General features: G+C 48.2%; 1 protein-coding gene across 1 annotated transcript in view; it reads left to right on the top strand.

Annotated features, from left to right (window-relative positions):
• LOC138096743 (cyclic nucleotide-gated channel beta-1-like) overlaps positions 1–21,579 on the top strand; it is a 93,831-nt gene that overhangs the window by 20,858 nt on the left and 51,394 nt on the right. Inside the window, exons 13-20 of the mRNA XM_068993023.1 lie at positions 866–963; positions 1,058–1,141; positions 4,072–4,190; positions 4,743–4,889; positions 12,226–12,442; positions 15,226–15,288; positions 15,418–15,642; positions 15,796–15,917. Of these exons, the coding sequence (XP_068849124.1) occupies positions 866–963; positions 1,058–1,141; positions 4,072–4,190; positions 4,743–4,889; positions 12,226–12,442; positions 15,226–15,288; positions 15,418–15,642; positions 15,796–15,917 (1,075 nt within the window). The remainder of the gene's footprint in view (positions 1–865; positions 964–1,057; positions 1,142–4,071; positions 4,191–4,742; positions 4,890–12,225; positions 12,443–15,225; positions 15,289–15,417; positions 15,643–15,795; positions 15,918–21,579) is intronic.

Genomic DNA, 21,579 nt, shown 5'->3' with positions numbered 1-21,579 from the left:
CCCAGTGACAGCCTTGTAACTTCAGTATCATTGGCCCTTTTCACAGGGGCACATGTTAAATACCAGAGAGGGCTCTGACCTGCCCAGGGTTGCACAGACCTGGCACTTGAGCCCTAAGCTAATGTACAGTGGGCAGAGCATGGGACTGGGGTCCCGGGGTACATCTCTGTCTCCAGTTACCAACCTTCATCATGTGCCAAGCTTTCCACTGCCACGGTGTACAGACATACTGCTCTCCCAGGATAGGTTCTGAAGTCCCCAGGCCTGAGTGGGGCCTTGATTCCATCCCCCAAGCTGTGTGGCTGTGGGCAAGTCACTGCCCTCCTGAGTTGTCCTTTCTTTGTCTGTGAGGTGGGTTTTAGTAGCGGGCACCTCTTGGGCTGCTGGGAGAAGTTAATGAAACCGTCTTGGTAAAGCACTCTGTAAAACAGTGCCTGGCACATAGTACATCCTCCACATACTTTAGTTCTTGCAAATGCTGTTCTTGTAATGTAAGTGGAGAAGACAGATCATCAGCAAGCAACTGCAGTAAAGGGTGTGATACATGCTATGGGACAGGGACTGATAACATAATAGCTGGGTGGGAGGATGTCAAGGGAAGGCTTCCTGGAGGAAGTGACATGAGTGCTGGGTTCTGAAGCATGAGTAGGGATTAGCCAGGAAAGCAGAGGGGATTGTTCCCAGCAGAGGGAACGGCATGGGCAAAGGCCTGGAGGAGAGAGCATAACCTCCCAATCTGGAGTGATTCCGAGTGGTAGAGGAATGGCACACCTGGGGGCCCAGCCAGTGCAGTGTGGGCTCGGCACTGGGTATGTGAAGGAAGGGCCTGGCCGTGCCTCTGACCCTTGCAGGGTCTCATTTGCAGATGAGTCAGAGCTGATGGTGCAGCTTCCGGACAAGATGCGGCTGGACCTTGCCATTGACGTGAACTATTCCATCGTCAGCAAAGTGGCACTCTTCCAGGTATGGCCTGCCCAGTGCCCCACTCTCAGGACTCTGGAAGGCCTCGAGCCCACGCCTTCCTCTAAATGGCTCCTTCCCCTCCTCTCGGGGCCAGGGCTGTGACCGGCAGATGATCTTTGACATGCTGAAGAGGCTGCGCTCTGTCGTCTACCTGCCCAACGACTACGTGTGCAAGAAGGTGAGTGGCTGGGGCGGCTGCGGCAGCCCCCGCCCATCGGAGCTGGGCTGGAGGGGCCCCCTGGGAAGGTGAGGTTTGCAGGTGCGGTCAGAGCACCTTAATTAATTGCTGGGAGGAGAGGCGGGTGGCAAGCTGACCCCAGGGCTCCTGGGTTGCTTGGCAGGAGGAGCTCCGGGCACAAGCTCAGATGTGTCTCAGCCTGGCTCCTTCCTCATAGGACCATGGGGACCAGGATGAGGAACCCCACTTTACAGAAGAGAAAAGTGAGGAGCCAAAAGAGGGTCAGGGTCTTGACTGTGTACATGGAACTGCTTCCAGGGTCTTGGTCTTCCTGTCGGGAAAACGGGGCTGGACAGGGGAGGGATAGGTCAGAGGTTGCAAACTGATGGTCCTTGGCAAGGAGCCAGCCCACAGTGTCTCATGGGTTGTTTCCTCCCCGCATACCCGGATTAATCTAAAAATAAAGTTTTGAATAGTCTCCAACCTGTAAAAAATGGGAAGGTTTCAGGAATTTCCTGGTGGTTAGCATGTGGTATTTCCACTGCTGTGACCCAGGTTCAATCCTTGGTTAGGGAACTAGGATCCTGTCAGCTGTGCAGTACAGCCAAAAAAAAAAAAAAAAGGAAAGTTTTACATAAAAATCCAGATTTCCAGATTTCTGGCTGAAAACAGAAAATTGGCCAGCACTGAGCCCCACTTTGCCAAACAGCAAGAGTCCTCTGGAGTGGAGAAGGAAATGGCTCTGAAGAGATGCCCCATGCCCCACCACTCCCGACTGCCCTGCTGGCTCCCTTCTCTCCTTTATGTCACCTGCCTGATCCTGGGGAACATATGGATTTGAATCCCAGGGCTAGACAGTCTCTAAGGTCCCTTCTGCTCCCATTTTTTGGGATTTAAGGTGAGACTGAGGTCACTTGGTGACTGAGTGTTCAGGGTAGGGGAGCAGGAACCAGATTTCAGAGCTGTTGATAAGGCTTGGTGTGTGTACGGGGGTGGAAATGCTGCTCAAGAACCCCCTGCAAGACTCAGGAGCCCCCAGCCCCAGAAGGGCCCTGACTCCAAGTTGTATGCTGCAGAACAGCATACAGTTGGAAGCAAAGAGCTGAAAGAAGAGGGACAAGGATGCTGTAAATGGCTGAGAATTCAAAGCTGCGGCCTTCGAGGCCAAGAGAGGTTTGGGAGCAATAGAGTGATTTGTCTTGACACTGGAGCCACTTCCTAGCTGTGCAGCCTTGGGGCAGTAGCTTGCCCTCTCTGAATCTGACTCTTTTCATAGGTAAAGTAGGGATATTAATGGTATCTCCCTTGTGGGGTGGTTGTGAGAATTAAAATATATGAGCATATGGAGTTTGGCACCGTGGCTGGCAGAATTGGTGCCATTGCTGTAGCTGGTATCCTCGTGGGTAATGTAGACTTGACTTCGGATGCGAAAGAGTGAATCAGATTGTTGGGGAGTTTGCGGAGAAAGCTGAACACTTGGTGAACGTGTGTGAATGGTGCCCTCTGCTGACAGGTTTTGTTCTGTGACAATCTCGCTGAGACATACATACCCCCTAGGCCACCCCTGGGCTGCTTAGTGACATGAGGGTGAGTGCTTTAGACACCTCACATTTCAGCCCCTTGTCAAATTGGACTCTGAAACAGGGGAAGGAGACTTTATTCTTTTTTTGTTAAGAAGGCCATGCATGTGTGAGATGCCCAAGAGACATTTGTCAAATGAATCAAAAGCAAAAGCCACTTACCTGTCCTTGGTTTCTGTCTCTCCTTAAACACGCCAGGTATGACCAATAGGTAGCTGCCCAGGGTGATGGTCTCTGAGGGCATGGGGATTAGAAGGTGCTTGGCAGACTGGATATTTCTGATTGTAGTCTGAAGCAAGTCATTCATTCATCCCTTTGGTTTAATTTGGGACTAAGACTAAATTGTATCAGTCTGCTAGGGCTGCCGTAACAAAGTACCACAAACACAACGGCTTTAACGACAGAAACGCATTGACTCACAACTCTGGAGGCCAGAAGTCCAAGGTCCAAGTGGCAGTGGGGTAGGTGCCTTCTGAGAACAGTGAGCGAAGGATCTCCTGACTGTCTCCTCCCTGTGTCTCTTCACACCACCTTCCCTGTGTGCCTGACTTTGTACCCAAAGGCCCCTTCATAAGGACACCAGTCCTGTTGGGTTAGGGGCTCCCCCAACTCCAGCACGACTTCATCTTCACTTAATTCTTTACATCTCTGATGATCCTTTTTCCAAATAAGATCACATTCTGAGGAGCTGGGTGCTAGGACTGCAGCATATGAATTTGTGGGGGCACTCGGTTCAACAAGTAACAGCCATGAGCTCTGGAACCAGACTGCCTGGGTTCAAATCCTGGCTCTGCCTTGCTGAACTTTGGGACCTTGGGCAGAGTTCCTACCTCGAGGGCTGTTGAGGACTAAGTGGTCTCAGCCACATAAAGCACTTCGAGCAGCACCTGGCACAGAGAAGTGACAGGTAAATGCTGGCCATTCTCATTCATGCTGTCATCCCCATGTCGGTTAGCAAATGCCTCCCGAGCACCCGATAGGATGCGGGGGAGTCACGGGTATCAGCCGATTGTGTGACCAGTGTGGGCTTTTCCATGCCTCGGGGCCCTCCATCGTATGCACAGTTGGGAATCTGCCAAATACTCCTACACCTAGGCCTCCTTATCTAGCACTTGCCATCATACCACTAGGTCCCTACCATAATCCTGCCAGTTAGGCAGGCTGGCAGGGTGGGGGTGGTCACTCTCCCCAATCCACAGATGGAGAGACTGAGGCCCCCGAGGGGAACCACACGCCAAGTCAGTGGAAGGGCTGGTCCACTGAGCTGTGCCACCAGCGTTTGGGCCCAGCCCTGCTGCTTCTGTGGTCGCCTTTGGTGATGACGGGGGGACCGCCCCTTTTCTGTTTCAGGGGGAGATAGGCCGGGAAATGTACATCATCCAGGCGGGGCAGGTGCAGGTCTTGGGTGGTCCGGATGGGAAATCGGTGCTGGTGACGCTGAAGGCTGGATCTGTGTTCGGAGAAATAAGGTCAGAGTGGGGTGAGACGAGGGTCCTGGGCAAAGGCTGGGGAAGGGGGTGTGACCAGTCGGGGGGACCACATCCCCAAGGGCCCTTTGGTGGGTCTGAGGAAACCACGGTGCAGGCTGCACTGGCACTTGCTGGCATGTGAGAGAGGTGGGCTGATACTGACCAGGGTATAGAAATTGACGGGAGGCCAGAGAAGAAACCAGGCAAGGCTTTATTGGGGCCCTGGCCGCACAGGAGGGAAAAATAACAAGCAAAAGTTTCCCTTGCTCACTTGCTCCCTAAGGTGGGGTCGGGGGGTGAGCTGGTTTCTTATATGGGCTCAAGGTAGAGGTGTGTTCAGGGGTTGGGCTAGGGTATCAAGGAAGAGACGTTTGTCCAGATGCAAGCATTGCAGCCCTGCAGTAAAGGGCCCCAGGTCCCAGCCTGTCTCAGGCCCAGCTCTCACCCACCTGAGGCCATCATGGTGCTCCAGACAGGGGTGGAAATGAAGATGTTGGTGTGATCAAAACCACAGCCTTGAAGGGCCTCACCTCCCTCTCGTCTCTGCCCCAGCTTGCTGGCTGTTGGGGGCGGGAACCGGCGCACAGCTAACGTGGTGGCCCATGGGTTTACCAACCTCTTCATTCTGGATAAGAAGGACCTGAATGAAATTCTGGTGCATTATCCTGAGTCTCAGAAGTTGCTCCGCAAGAAGGCCAGGTACATTTTTTTTAATTAAAAAAAATCCATATAGACTTTAATATGCATTTTTCTTAAGGACTCAGACTTTCTTTTACATAACCGTGGTACCTTTCTCAAAGTTAGGAAATTGGAGATTGAAACAATACTGTTATCTCATCTCTAATCCATAGTCTAATTTTGCTAATTGTTCTAAGAGGGTCTTTTATAGCTTTTCTTTTCTTCTTTTCTATTCCTGGATTCCCTTTGCAGGACGTTGCCATGTTCGTATCCTCTGGTCCCAGATCTTTATTGATCTTAAGAGGACAGGCCAGTTATTTTGCAGAATGCTGCTGCTGCTGCTAAGTTGCTTCAGTCGTGTCCAACTCTGTGTGACCCCATAGACGGCAGCCCACCAGGCTCCCCCGTCCCTGGGATTCTCCAGGCAAGAGTACTGGAGTGGGGTGCCATTGCCTTCTCCAGTGCATGAAAGTGAAAAGTGAAAGTGAAGTCGCTCAGTCATGTCCAACTCTTAGCAACCCCATGGACTGCAGCCTACCAGGCTCCTCCATCCATGGGATTTTCCATGGATGTACTGGAGTGGGGTGCCATCCTACCCCTCCATTAAGATTTTTGAAAAGATTTATTTATTCATTCATGGCTGTGCTGGGTCTTCACTGCTGCACACATGCTTTCTCTGGCTGTGGCCAGCAGGGGGCTTCTCTCTGCTTGCAGTGCTCAGGCTTCTCATTGCAGTGGCTTCTCTCATGGGAGCGTGGGTTAGAGCGCTGGCTCAGTAGTTGTGGCACACAGGCTTAGCTGCTCAATGGCATGTGGGCCAGGGATTGAACCCACATCCCCTGCATTGGCAGGCAGACTCTTTACCACTGAGCCACCAGGGAAGTCCCCTCCATGTAAGTTTACATGGTGTTAATGTTTTCTCATCATTATCTTCAGGTTCTGCGTTTGAGGCAGAAATTACTGAGAAGTGATGTTGTGTCCTTCTCGGCACAGCATGTTGAGAGGCACATGGAGCTGCTTTCTCACTATACTGATGATTTTTACTCTGATCACTGGTTAAATCTTCCACACGTTAAAGTTACTATTTTCGTCTAAGTAATGAGAGAGAAGTCAAGATGATTTAGGTTTCCTGTTCCTTATCATGCTTTCACTTACTATTTTCAGCCTCCAATGAAGGTTCCCTGCAATGATGGCCATGATGGTTGCATGATGGTTGTGATTTTCTATCTCCATCATGCCTTCTGCATTTATTAACTAGTGTCCTACTATATGGAAGAACTTCCTTTCCTTTCCCATTTATGTATTCATTTATCTATTTACAAAGATACAGATTTGCTTTATTCCATGAATACCCTGTTACAGTCATGGTTTTGATGCTCCAGTTGTTCCAGACTGGCCACTGGACACCTCTTCAGGCTGGGTGTAGTGAACTTTTGTTACGTCCCTGTTACATTTTAGCACTTCTTTGCTTATAGGCATAAGAAGTTGCCCTAGATTCATCTTACACTTTCCCTGCTGCATCCCTGGAAATGGTCATTTCTCCAAGGAGGCTTGCTTCCTTTTAGAAGGGAATGGTTTTCAGAAACTAAGGTCTGAATACTCCCTGGTAGCTCAGCTGGTAAAGAGTCTGCCTGCAATGCAGGAGACCCCGGTTCAATTCCTGGGTTGGGAAGATCCCCTGGAGAAGGGATAGGCTACCCACTTCAGTATTCTTGGGCTTCCCTGGTGGCTCAGATAGTAAAGAATCTGCCTGCAATGCTGGAGACCTGGGTTTGATCCCTGGGTTGGGAAGATCCCCTGGGGAAGGGAACAGCTACCCGCTCCAGTATTCTTGCCTGGAGAATTCCATGGACTGTATAGTCATGGGGTCACAAAGAATCGGACATGACTGAGTGACTTTCACTCACTCACTCATTGCTACTAGGCCTTCACAGTGGATAGAGCTGGGAAATATACCCACATGTACAGCTGGAAAATACCCACATGTACATTTTTGTGTATAAATGCAAATATATACATATATGTACATCATATACATAAATATCAACATCTATTTTTTTTGTCTGTGTCTATCTATATCTCTATTTCCATCTAACAATTTCGATCTAGTATCACTGAGTTCATTCTAATCTCCTTTTCCAGATTTGTCAATTTCTTTTTCAACACTGAGAAATTTGACTCCCTTTATCCTCATTACATTTATTCATTTGTTCTATCCTACAGTATAATGTAGTCCCAGAATTCCTATCCCACACTATTGGAAAGAAGAAAGCCTTAAGTAGAGAGTAGTTCTTTCTGTCTTTGGCCTGAGTACCTATGATATACATGTTGTATTCAGAGTTGTTTGGATTGATTCTCTGTTTTCTTTCCTTTGCTGTGATTGTTCTGTTCATTTGAAGTACAGCTAGGTTCATATGTCTCAGTTTTCATTTCATTTTAGTGTTCCCCCACTTTGATCTTTGTTGATTTTATGTGTTTGAATATGTAGAACATTAACATGGCAGAAGTCTACAGAACAGCACACTCAGAGTCCCAAACACCCCTCCTTGTTGCCACCCTCCCTCTACAAGAGCCTAATCTCATTAGTTTCTGCTTTTCTCTTCCTGTGTTTCTTTTTGCAAAAATAGGAAGGTTCATGACCATTTTGTTATTTCCCTTTCTGTCTTACACAAAGGGGAGCATACTGTAGATTCTCTTTTGCACCTGACTTGACATTTTTCATGTGACAATAAATCCCAGAAAACATTCTCTGTGAGTCTACAGACAGCTTCCTCGTTCCTTTTGACAAATGCAAAACATTCCTATGAATGGGCATGTAGGCTAGTTCCAATATTTTTCAGTTATAGATAGTACTGCAATGAATAAGCTCATGCATGTGTATTTTGTATTGTTGGGGGATTTTGTTTGTTTTTTTTTTGGCTGTGCTGTGCAGCTTGTGGGATCTTAGTTTCTCAGCCAGGGACTGAACCTTGCCCCCGGCAGTGAAAGCCTGGAATCCTAACCACTGGACTGCTAGGGAATCCCCTGGAATAGGTAAGAAAAGCAGTTGTTTTGCTTTCAAACCCAGAAGATCAGGTTTTTAATTGAGCAATGGATGCAGCTTGATGTGGTGGAAAATAGACTTGGGAGAGTGATAGGATTCAAATGCTGTCTGTGTGCAGTACTGGCTGCGTGACCTCGGAAAAGTTGTTTTCCTTTCTGGTCTCGGTTTCTCCACTGGAAAACAAGGGTGATCACTTTGTTGTGGAGCCAATTAAATAAAAACAGTGTACGTGAATGTCTCCAGCAGGGGGCCCAGCACACAAGAGAGCTCAGTATATGTTAATAATAATGATTGTTCCTCTTTATCCATTAAATTTTCTCTATAATTTTCCATGGGGTAATATCTTTTAAATCCACCTATCTGGTATTTCCTCCCATAGCTTTTATCATATATTCATATTTTCCATTTCAGTCTCCAAGAAGAAACTACACCAAGAGTGATCATGATCGAGGGAAAAAACTCACCAGTATCCATTCATACAGCACAATAGTTTATTGAGCTGATATGCTGAGGCCCTGGGGACACAGCAGAGACCAAACAAAGCTTACGTTCTAGCCGGGGAGACCAACAGTGGTGATGTGTCAGCTGGAGATAAAGGCCATAAGGAAATAAAAAAGCCACCTGAGGAGACAGAGGTGATGGAGGGAGCTATGTGAGATAAGTTGGTCAGGGAGAGTCATTCTGAGGACAAGGCACTTCAGCAGAGACCTGCCCAGAGTGAAGGAGTGAGCTGCCTACACGGAAAAGCATGCCAAACAGAGGGAACAGCATGTGCGAAGGTTCAGAGGAGGCACAGACTTGGTGTTGCACAGAGACGAGCAACAGAATGAGCATAGGTTGTTATGGGGTGGGAGGAGTGGAAGGGTGAGGTTGGGTAGGGCCTTGTAGGGGAAGTCTCATCTATAGCTTTAGTTTTTAGTCTGAGGGAGACGGGAGCTATGCAGGGTTTTACACTGCCGAGTAACTTGCTGTGACCTAAGTTTTTAATGAAATCCCTTTGGCAGCTCCCAGATGAGTGGAAGCAGTGTCAACCTTAGAGCATAATACAGACAAGGCGCTGGGGTCTCCTGGGGAAGGAAGCTGCCCCATAACTCATCTTACCTGGCTGCTCACAGAGGCCACCAGGCCCTTCCAATGGCTGGTCTCCCTGAGCTTCGGCCAAAGAAACAGGAAATAAAAATAAAGTCAATTAACATATAAGTAGCATATTCAAATTTTGCCAAGTCTGCCCGCTTCACGCTACTCTCCTGAGAGAGTCGACCCTCGTTATTCATCGATTCTGTATGTGCAATTCACCTACTCACTAAAATTCATTCATAACCCCCAAATCAATACTCAAAGGCTTATAGGGACATTCGCAGATGTGTGCCCAGCGGCAAAAATTTGAGTCACTGGAAGTGCACTTTCCAGCTAAACTGAAGAAGGTGACACTCTGCCTTCTTCTTTCAGCTCAGATTGTGAACAAGTGTCTTTCTGTGGCCCACTTCACACCATGTTTTTCACATTTCTGTGAATTTTCTTGGTGATTTCGCTGTTAAAATGGCCCCAGTAGTGCTGAAGTGAGGCCTCGTGTTTCCACGTACAGGCCTGAGTCACAGAGCCATGTTCGTTGTAAATGAATCTACAATATTAAATACGACGTCTTTAAAATAGACACCACACACACACACAAGACAAGGTTACAAAATGATCATTTGATGAAAATGTCGTGTTGAGTGGCTCACAGGAACCAAATCCTGTATTTTCCCAAAAAGCCATTGCTCAGTAGTCACTAATTCTGTGTCTGCAGATACTTGACAGAGCTTAACTACCGCGGATAATGAGAACTGACTTTAAGTCTGAGAACGGGCACCAGGTTCCCCCTCCCCTTCCCTTCCTGCCCCCCTGCCAGAGGAGCGTGCCTCAGAAAAGCCATGCTTAGAGCTGTCATCCCATCCCTCCCCCTTGCTTAGGTGTGGGTTTGGGGGTCCCACAGAGGCCTCGCTCCTGGCTGTGCCTGCAGTGGGCTGGCCAGAGGCAACCAGAGAGGAGGAGGGGCTGGTGGGCCATGCCACACAGAGGGGGCGGTGACACGGCCCTTCAGAGGCTGCTTCTCTGGACAGGCAAGCTTCAGGAGAGAGGCAGGGGGTCACAGATGAGCTCTGCCCACCCAAGGAGAGATGGGGCTGAGAACCACAGGGCCTGGGGATGTCTGAGTTGGTGAGAGCCCCGCGTGGGATTCCGTCCAAGCTGCCCACTTTACAGATGGGGCACCCAAGGCCCCAAAGATGTGAGATGCTCCACTCTCTGACTCGGCCACTCCAAGAAATGAGGCAACAAGGTCTCATGCATGCTGCTCTCTCCAGGGGTGAATTATACAGTAATTATAGTGAAACGCATGTCAGCTGAAAATGAGGATAAATTTCCTTAATCTGGAAATGTCCCAGAAGTTAGCTCAATGTTTCAAAACAGAGACAGCCGTTAGCAATCAGCAAAGGTCCCGTAGCTGCTGCCGCCAATGTTATTTGAGTACCACACTGAGCCTTCCCACGGACCGCCGTGCTGTGAATTATGGACTCAGATAACACAGGTGACAGTGCCAGGCCTGGAAGAGGCCCCTCATGATTACTGTGTTTGCGGCCTCCCGGGGGAGCCCAGCTAGACAATGCAAGTCTTGGGCAATTAATATCAATATGCACTATTTAAATCCATTGCATCTGATTAGATAAGCAGCTAGTAATGGCCTCATTTTTAAACAAACAAGTTTTGCTGGACCCCTGATGAATGAATTTGCCAATTAGTCGCCTAGGCCTGCTAGATTGCAGGCGAAACTCATTTGTTCTTGAGCCAAACCACTCACCACATATCAGTAGCATGAACAATTCCTTAGAAAAGGCCAGGGCTCTCTTTGATGGAACATTCTTTCCTTATTTAGAGAAGCAGAGTGGTATATTGCATTGAGATCTGGGTTGTAATTCTGTCTCTGCCACCTCTTGCAACCTTGGGCATGTCACTCATTTCATACTGAGCCTTGGTTTCCCCTGTTCTTTTAGGTACAATAATCCCTCTGGCCAGCACACTGCAGGCACAGCCAGGAGCGAGACCTCTGTGGGATCCTCAGACTCACACCTACCCTATGGAGTATTGTCACAGAGTATTGTGATATTCCTTTGTAATCATTAAGACATGGGGTGCTGGGGTCAAAGGCATGGGTTTGAATTTCAACTCTGCTACTTCCCAGCTGGGTGGCCTTGGGAAAATTACTCACCCTCTCTGGGCTTCCATATCCTCATTTGAAATGAGGGAGACTAATAGGACCTTCCTGTGAGGATTAGTGCCAGGATTATTCTGATAAAGAACAGAGAGTGGATCAGTTATCTATTGTGGCATAACAATGTTACCACAAATGGAGTGGCTTAAAACCATGCATATGTATTATTGCAGAGTTTCTAGGGGTCAGAAGTCTGGGGACAGTTGAGGTGTGTCCAGTACAAGGCAGTCATCAAGATGTGGGCCAGAGCTGGGTCTTACCTCAAGTCTCAACTAGGGAAGAATCTTCTTCTGAGGTCCCACAGTTGTTGATTGAATTCAGTTCCTCGTGGCTGTGGGACTGGGGGCAGCTTCTAGTGAGTCATTGGACAGTGGCTGCCCTCAGGTTAAGGCCTCCCCCAACATGACTGCTTACTTCATCAAAGCCAGCAGGGGAAAGAGTCTTCTTGCAGGACAGAGGCCACAATCCTGTATGACCTACATTCACAAAAACGACATTTGATCTCCCTGGTTGTATTCCATTGGTTGAAAGCAAGTCACATGTCCCACCACACTCGAAGGGGGCCACACAGAGGTGTGAACACCAGGAAAGGGGATCACAGGGATCACCAGAGAATTCCTGCCTGTTAAGGTCTGAGCACACAGCCTGACACATATAGACACTCAGTGTTGATGATGGTGATGGTGATGATGGTAAAATGACAAGCCAAAGAAGGAGAAGCAAGAAGCTCGGGCTCTTTTTCCTCTGGGCATCCTATTTCCGATTCCTTATATTAAAGTATCCTGCATCATTTCCTGTGTAACCTCAGAAAAGTCACCCAACCCCTCTGAGCCTCATCTATAAAGTACAGGCAGTAAGACCCCACATCATTATGATTGTTCTGATCGTTCAGTGAGATGTGATGTCCCAAGCAACACTGTGCTGGGCTCAGAAAAGGACTTCAGAACTGTCAGCCAAACCAGCCTGCATCACACAACTCAGCTAAAGGGCTCTGCCCGAATGAGTGAGGCTTCATTCTCTCCCAGAGCTTGCCGGTGATGTTAGCGGATGCTGCTTTCTTTCAGGCGAATGCTGAGAAATAACAACAAGCCCAAGGAGAAGAGTGTGCTTATTCTCCCTCCGCGGGCAGGCACCCCCAAGCTCTTCAATGCCGCCTTGGCTGCAGCAGGAAAGATGGGTGCCAAGGGAGGCAAAGGTGGCAAGCTTGCCCTCCTCAGGGCCCGACTCAAGGAGCTGGCCGCGCTGGAGGCAGCCGCCAGACAGCAGCAGTTGCTGGAACAGGTAATGCAGCTGGAGACCCAGCCACCTGGGCCATTTTAACCACGTGCCAGGGAAAAGGCCTCAGGACCCAGGCATTCCATTGTAGGGACTATTTTTCCTTCTTTGTATCAGTCTGGATTCATTGGTTGCAAGTGACAGAAAGGCAACTGACAGTGCAGGCTCAAATTAGCTTGAAAAACAGGGAATTTACTGGAGCAGGTCATTGAAAGATTCAGGCACGCCTGGATCTACCAGTTCAGATGATGCCAATAGGATGAGATCTGCCATCTTGTCACCTCTGCTTCCCTGGAGGGTGGCTCCATCCCCGGCAGGGCCCCAAGGGCTTAAGATGACACCCCTAAGGTTACATCCTCCTGGCTGAGCAACTGCCACAGAAAGTACCTCTTTCCCAGCAGTCCCAACAAGGAGTCCCAGGGTTCGTAGTCACTGGACAGAATTGAGTGGAATCATGTCAATTCCTGATGTGTGGAGCACCAGTGTGGTGCTCTCTGGGGAGGACCAGCTCATGTGCCCACCCCTGGACTGAGAGTGGGCAGGGGCTGGGGTGAGGAGAGCTCCCCCAGCTGGAAGTTCGGGTGCTGCCGCAGAGGTAGGAGCAGTGGGTGTTGGCAGGGAATGTCCCTCCCCAGACGACAGTGATGGTCTCATATCTAATGTTGTGTCTGTGACAATTTAAAAGATTTGAAAGGAAAAAGCAAGGCGACAGGCATGGTGCCAATGGTCCCCACCCCCTAAGTCTAAAGGGAATTTTTAAATTAGTTCTGGGACTTTTTTCTGTGACTAATGCCAAGAATGCCAATTAGTATGATTGTACTAATTATGGTTGTTCATAACTGTCCTTTAGGAAGGCTGCTGGGAAGGGGAGGGGGATGGGTTTAGGCAGAAGCTCAGTGACAGGGATGGCAGGGGTGGGGGGGTGCTGGACAGCAGTCTACATGACAGAATTCAAAGGAGCCTGGTGAACTCAGTCTCAATCCAGGTTGATATCAGAGTCTAGGAGACCTGTTCAGAGGTCATTTGACAGCAGGAGTCAGGGAATGATACCCAAGTCACCCAGGGTTCCAAGACATTCTCCAGATACATCCACCAATGGCCCCAGACTGAGAAGAGATGTGACTGTCTCGCTCACAAACTGTTAAGGGCAGGGTCGAGCTGGTTTTTAAAGTTGGGCTCTTATGTGCTGGCTCGTGTGTGGAGCTGAGTGAACGTGAGCTCTGACAGTGTTCTCAGCACAGTGAAAGGTTTTATCTGAAATGGGTTAGCAATTTGTTGCTTCTAAGTGTTAGCTCTTCACCCAGGCAGCTTGAAGATGTGTATTAAATTTGCATCCATGTGCTCATAAAAGGCAGTTTTAGAACAACCAGGGCAGAAGGGTGGAGTCCAAGGAACTCTTAAACAGCAGCCTAAAGACACAGGTCCAAACCCTGGCTCTGTCACCCTGTGTCCTGGGGAAGCTCCTCCAGGACATTCTGGGACCCAGATTACTCCTGGCTATCACACGGGGTGGCAGAGATGAAGCAGGATACTTCCTTGGATACTTGTACAAAAGCATGTTAAACAAGGTGAAACATTTGATCAACCTTCCCATGATCCTTCTGGCTCCATTCACAGCAGGATGCTTCAAGAAGATCCCACAAGGGGCCCCTCTAGGCATCCTGCCCTGGAAGTGTGTTGTCAGAGTTTGGGGGTGGTGAGGTGAAACAAGCACACCAAAACATGCAGAAACACCAAGACAGGGAGCTGCTGGTCCCAGAACTGCCGTGGTATCCAGGAGCTTCTTGGATAACCCCACCTTTACCCAGTTCCCTTCCTCAGCACCCTCTCACTTGAATACTCTTCAGGGGGTCTCTAGTTCCCATAAGCACACTGACTGCTCTCATGTGAGACTCCCTGAGAACCATCGGGCCTTTTCCTCTGGGGGCTGTTATCTCCCCAGCTTTCTCCCACTCAAAGATGGGTTCAGACAGCAGGAGGGGCCATGGGTATCCACAAAGGCTTGGATTTTCACCCACTTCTCTAATTAACACCCATAGGAACCTGGGTCCCTGAGAACCCCGCAGGCTGGAGACTGGAGATACCCACCAAGTCTGCCAACACGGGCTCAGTTCAGCCTAACGCCTGTGGTACCCAGCCCATTCTTCCCTGAGGGTCTCAGCCTTAGAGACCTTCCGAGAAACGGGCAGGCCACAACTGATCCTGCTCGCAGCAGCCTTTACCTTATCTCTCTCTCTCTCTTTTTTTTTTGACTGCACCCTCTGGTTTGTGGGATCTTAGTTCCCTGACCAGGAACTGAACTCAGCCCTGGCAGGGGAAGTGCAGAGTCTTGACCATTGGACGACCAGGGAATTCTCAGTCTTGTCTTTATTTGCTTAGAGTTTGTCTCATACCCCAGCGAACACACATCCCGGCTAACTGGGCAGGGCAGGCCATCTAAGCTCTGCAGAGGCCTTTGTGGTGGTCCCTCCTGGTCACAGCCTCTCTCTCTTTCCTCAACAGTTCAGTGCGGGGCTCTGCCCTTCATCCCGCGGGGCCAGCCCTACAGCTCCACAGACACCTAAAATATCCCAAAGACCTTCACCAAACCCTGCCCAGACTCTGAATCCTCAAACTTCCCCACGATATATGTTTCACCAAATAACCCTGATGCAGCTCCGTCCAACATTACAGCTGTTAGATTTCACCTGCGGAGTGCCATCGTCCTCTCAGGGGTCCGAGGATGAGGAACGTGTCCGAGATCCCTCCAAGACCCCTCTGCCTCACTAGTCACTCTTTCTGGATTCCAGGCCAAGAGCTCAGAAGACGCTGCCGTGGGACAGGCGGGATCGGCTGCTCCAGAACAGCCCCCAGCTCCAGAGCCGATGGCCCCAGAGGCCCCCGCCCCAGAGCCGCCGGCCCCAGAGGCCCCGGCCCCAGAGCCGCCGGCCCCAGAGGCCCCCGCCCCAGAGCCGCCGGCCCCAGAGGCCCCGGCCCCAGAGCCCCCCGCCCCAGAGGCCCCGGCCCCAGAGCCCCCCGCCCCAGAGGCTCCGGCCCCACTCTCTCCACCACCTGCCTCCCAGGAGAGGCCGGAGGAAGATGAGGAGGCTGCGCTGCGGCCAGAGGAGCGGATCCACGTGACCCCGGGCCCGGATCCCAGCGAACAGATCCTGTCGGTGGAGGTCCCTGAGAAGCAGGAGAAGGAGAAAAAGGAGGAAGGGGAGGAGGCGAGGAAGGAGGAGGAGAGAGGCGGCAGTTAGTGCACCTCCCGCCGCCCCCCACCCCTACCCCGCAGGTGCGCGCTCCCCACCACCCGGCACCCCGCCTCGAGCCCCCGCCCCCTCCTTCCCCCTGCACCCCGCCCCCTCCGCTCCCCAAAGGCCAAGACGCTGGTCCGCGGTAGTGGCCTCAAGCGCTCGGCCGGTGGTCCCGATCTGACATCAGTTTCTCCATCTCCTGGGGCTGGTCTTGAAATTAACGAACTTCATAATGTCTGTGCCGGGTGAGTTCCCACCGTCACTAGAGAACCCTGCCTCCTCTGCACCTGTAATTAAGAACGAAATACTTTTCTGTAGGGCTTCAATACATGAGAAGCCTTGTTGGAGAAACAAAGAGCTGTTGAATGTTTGGATTTTCCCCTCAGGAATTTGACTTCCCCTCATTTCAAGAACAGAAAACATTTCTGGCAGAAGTGGGAGACAGCTATGCTGTTCCTTTGATGCAGTGGAGACAGCACACGCATCTGACCCGCGGTCTGGTGCTGTCTCTCTACTGGGCAGTCACAATAGGAAAGCAGTGCTCCTTAGGACAGTTAGTACTTATCTTCTGCAGACATTATCCCATTGTGCCCAGTGATGCTGTTTTCTTAGAATAGATATAATGGAAATGGTTTACTGGCAAGAGGCTGTGAGCGTTTCTGAGCATCCACTCTGCCAGTTACCTAATCCTCTTCATCAGGGATTAACTCATTACTTGTTTTTGACACCTTTGCTGTAGAGATGATGATGTGTGCTAAGTCACTTCAGTCGTGTCCGACTCTTTTCGACCCCATGGACCATAGCCTGCCAGGTTTCTCTGTGGGATTCTCCAGGCAAGAATACTGGAGTAGGCTACCATGCCCTCCTCCCAGGGATCATCTTTCCGACCCAGAGATCAAACCCAAGTCGCTTATGTCTCCTGCATTGGCACATAAGTTCTTTACCACTAGTACCACCTGGGAAGCCCTAAGAGATAATGGTAGCAGTTTCCACTAAGCCTAGAAGGTGGAGTCTCATGACTAACAACCACTGAAATTTCTGAGCTTTCTCCAGAACAAGTCATGCTGCTTTTATAATGAAAAAAGGAAAAAGAGTCATTCAGTCAAATGAACATTTGTTGAGAGGATTATATTTGCAAACCAAATGGCTCTTTATGGAGTGTGGGTGATTAAAAACAAAAACTAGTATTGGGCCATTTGTTTCCATCAACAACAATGAATAAAAAGACCTGGCATTCCAATAGGTCCTGCCCATATAAAATTACAGAAACCTGGTGAACTACAAAAGGGGCCTCTGAAGGCTGGCAAAGTTGTGTTCTTAATCCATTCAAATGAAAGCACAGCATTCATTTCCCTGTGAAGAGTACAATATGGGAATTCCCAGACTGGCCTAAGTATTGCTAAATCCCAGGGTAACAAACAGATTCACCTAGTCCCTGTCGTATCATGTGATCTTAGTAATCTTTCTATTGAATATAGCGATGAGCAGTGTTATTAACTGACCTTTCAAAAAACTTTTATTTATTTTTAAAGGTAATAACCTATTTACTAAGTCACTTCAGTTGTGTCCAACTCTCTGTGACCCTGTGGACTGTAGCCCACCAGGCTCCTTTTTTTGGGGATTCTCCAGGCAAGAATACTGGAGTGGATTGCTATGCCTTCCTCCAGGGGATTTTCCCAACCCAGGGATCGAACCCATGTCTCATTATGTTTCCTGCACTGGCAGGCAGATTCTTGGAAGCCAGTAACATACTTTCATGTGTACAAAGGATAGTCATTAAAAATTCTCCCTCCTACCCCAGATTCCCAGCCTCCTTGGTCCCCTTCCTGGAAGCAACCATGATTATTACTTTCTTGTTTATTCTTTCAGAGATATTTTTAAGCTTGTACAAGGAAATATGTAAATTCACTCTGATTTCCTTCCTTCCCTCCCTACCCCCCTCCAAATGGTAACATACTAGAGCTGCTGTTATTTTTCACTTGATATATTTTGGAGATTGTTTCCTATCAGAACATAAAGGGCTTGCTTATTTTTTCTGGACTGCAAGCTAGCCCATTGTATGGATGTACCGTAACACTTAGGGGCTTCCTCTGTGACTCAGCAGTCAAGAATCTGCCTGAAATGCAGGAGAGAAGGAGATGCAGGTTTGATCCCTGGATTGGGAAGTTCCCCTGGAGGAGGGCATGGTAGCCCACTCCAGTATCCTTGCCTGGAGGATCCCATGGACTGAAGAGCCTGGTGGGCTAGAATCCGTGGGGTTGCAAAGAGTCGGACATGACTGAAGAGGCAGAGAACAGGTACACACACTCTAACACTTAACCTCTCTCCCATTAATGGCCATTTGCATTGTTTCCAATCATATGCTATTAAAAATAATGCTGCAGTTACAAATACTGCACAGATATCATTTCACTGGTAAATTTTTTTAAATAGAAGTCTGGAGGCTTGGGCTAATTTTTTTCTTTTCCATCCCCATTCCTCTTTATCATATTTGGACTATATGTTCTATGACCCAAGCATAGAGAATGCTTCCCTCTTTAGCAAGTATTTCAGATATATCAGTCAGCTTATTGCCTTTCAGTAGACAGCAAAAAGTTTCAGAGGCACCGTCACTGTTATCTTCTACTAACTAAGGAATCTTTGTTATATAAATGTACTTATTCTTTTATATATCAACCCTTGAGTGTATACTGCTTATTATATAAAGCGAGAGATTTTTGAGGTTTCCAAGAATTGTCCTGGAAAGAAAATTGATTTTGAAATGAGATCAGCAGTGTCTTAATTTCACTGAGAAATCTCATAAAACTTGATGCTTTCACCCACTTTGGATATTAGATAAACTGAATTTGAGGCTGACCTTATTCTCCAAATAGAATGAGATGGGCTGATTGCCAAGATATAGATGATACAGATCAGGAATACTGTTATTCTGCAGCTGAAACAGGACTTTTACTTACATGTGTTGTCTCTACTAATTTAAAATGTTTCAACATTTCCTGCATTTTGGTAGAAAATGAATATCAAGTTATTTTTTTTAAACCGCGTAAATATTTTAAATAAAATGAAAACCAAAAAGCTGTTTGCAGTTTCATTATCCAAATGTATTCAGCTCCCTGGAATATTTTCATTCATTTTCTTAATAAACATGAATACTGTGTTTGTACACTGGCTTTTATCCTATTATAATGCATTTTAATTAAAAGTATTTAGACAAATGTTCCTGGCTTGTGGATTCATTTCAGAAACTGACCAAGTATGACAGACACTTTTATGAGAAAAATGAAGTTTATTTTCCAGCTCAGTCTCCCTAGTTGATCTCCTGTGGACATCCTTGGGGCTATAATCTATCCTGTATTTCTGTTGCTGCACTGATATCCCTTATGAAACCGCCCCTAGTAGTTGGAGTCCCTCAAAAACAGCCCTTTTATGTCCAGTCTTACACAGCCCACTCCTTACAATTTCTCCAGCCTCATTAAATGTGTTCTAATGCTGACAAATAGATGGGGAAACAGTGGAAACAGTGGCTGACTTTATTTTTCTGGGCTCCAAAATCACTGTGGATGGTGATTGCAGCCATGAAATTAAAAGACGCTTGCTCCTTGGAAGGAAAGTTATGACCAACCTAGACAACATATTAAAAAGCAGAGACATTACTTTGCCAACAAAGGTCTGTCTAGTCAAGGCTATGGTTTTTCCAGTAGTCATGTACGGATGTGAGAGTTGGACTGTGAAGAAAGCTGAGAACCGAAGAATTGATGCTTTTGAGCTTTGGTGTTGGAGAAGACTCTTGAGAGTCCCTTGGACTGCAAGGAGATCCAACCAGTCCATCCTAAAGGAGATCAGTCCTGGGTGTTCTTTGGAGGGCCTGATGTTGAAGCTGAAACTCCAATACTTTGGCTACCTAATGCGGAGAGCTGGCTTATTTGAAAAGACCCTGATGCTGGGAAAGATTGAGGGCAGGAGGAGAAGGGGATGACAGAGGATGAGATGGCTGGATGGCATCACCAACACCATGGACATGGGTTTGGGTGGACTCCGGGAGTTGGTGATGGACAGGGAGGCCTGGTGTGCTGCAGTTCATGGGGTCGCAAGAAATCGGACACGACTGAGTGACTGAACTGAACTGAACGCTGATACTTCAGAGAGCTGACACATGTGAAATCTGGATTTATGCTGCCTGGCTTCCAATCCCAGCTTGACCGTGTACCTCTCTGAGCCCCGGTGACCTTATGGAGATAATCCATTGCGCTGCACAGGGCCACTGAGACAATCGAATAATAAACTGGCATGGTCAAGTCTGCATGGGCACAAGAAATAAAGCCGATGTGCCATCTCCCCTTGCCCAGCCACAGTTGGAATAGATTAGAAGCCCCCTCAGAATTCTGTATTCTCCGAATTCTGCCACTGCTCGTGGTTATTATACATGCAGAAGGGGTGTGATCACCTCTTTCTTTGCTCTTTAACTAATAGTCTATACAACAGCCTGGATATATGTGAATTATAACAGTATCAACCACAGCTTCCCCCACCATCCCTGAACGTCTTTAATCCAATCTCGTATAAGAACAGACCCAACCAACGCTGATTCTTTTGGGATGGTCACTCCATTCTGGGCACCCTTCATGGACAGCCTTCATGGGTACATGACCCATGCAGTCACACATGGACATGTGCTTGTCACCATATTTAAATTCTTAATAATTTGTAAACAAGAGGGCTCACATTTTTATTTGTACTGGGCTCCACAAATTATGTAGGCTGTCCTGCTATCTGAAAAGCCCTGTGAGGAGGGAGATAGAGCTGGGTCTCCTCTGTACTCAGCTTCCTGCTTCTTCTTCCTGCTTCCCTTTCAAAAGCTTACCTTTCAATCATGTTTCCTGACTTAAGCAGGATGACCCAGGCTAGGCCCATTGACTCTTACCTGGGAATCTGAATCTTGAGGGCTACTGCTCCATCCTACTTGCTAGCAGAATCCTGATTTAGTTTTGGGCAGCAACATGCCCAGCCCCAGGGGATGAAACCCCCTTATATGCCAATCACTGCTCTTCAGACACTTTATGCCAGACATTCACTCTCCCAGCCTCCCCTGCGGCTGGAGGTGCTCATTGGCGCCAAACCTAACCAATGAGTATACAGGGAAGGATGATGGGTGGGCACCCTAATAAAGGAACCCCACCCCATGCTTTGGTCCCTCTTTCTTCCTTGCAATGCCGATCAGTTCAGTTCAGAAAATTCTGAAAGAGATGGAATACCAGACCACCTGACCTGCTTCTTGAGAAATCTGTATGCAGGTCAGGAAGCAACAGTTAGAACTGGACATGGAACAACAGACTGGTTCCAAATAGGAAAAGGAGTACATCAAAGCAGTATGTTGTCACCCTGCTTATTTAACTTATATACAGAGTACATCATGAGAAATGCTGGGCTGGATGAAGCACAAGCTGGAATCAAGATTGCTGGGAGAAATATCAATAACCGCAGATATGCAGATGACACCACCCTTATGGCAGAAAGTGAAGAGGAACTCAAAAGCCTCTTGATGAAAGTGAAAGAGGAGAGTGAAAAAGTTGGCTTAAAGCTCAACATTCAGAAAACGAAGATCATGGCATCTGGTCCCATCACTTCATGGGAAATAGATAGGGAAACAGTGGAAACAGTGTCAGACTTTATTTTTTTGGGCTCCAAAATCACTGCAGATGGTGATTGCAGCCATGAAATTAAAAGATTTGGAAGGAAAATTATGACCAACCTAGATAGTATATTGAAAAGCAGAGACATTACTTTGCCAACAAAGGTCCGTCTAGTCAAGGCTATGGTTTTTCCAGTGGTCATGTATGGATGTGAGAGTTGGACTGTGAAGAAAGCTGAGCACGGAAGAATTGATGCTTTTGAACTGTGGTGTTGGAG

The sequence above is a fragment of the Capricornis sumatraensis genome, chromosome 20, assembly GCF_032405125.1.
Source record: "Capricornis sumatraensis isolate serow.1 chromosome 20, serow.2, whole genome shotgun sequence".
Taxonomy (NCBI): domain Eukaryota; kingdom Metazoa; phylum Chordata; class Mammalia; order Artiodactyla; family Bovidae; genus Capricornis; species Capricornis sumatraensis.
This window is presented reverse-complemented; position numbering and strand designations above follow the sequence as displayed.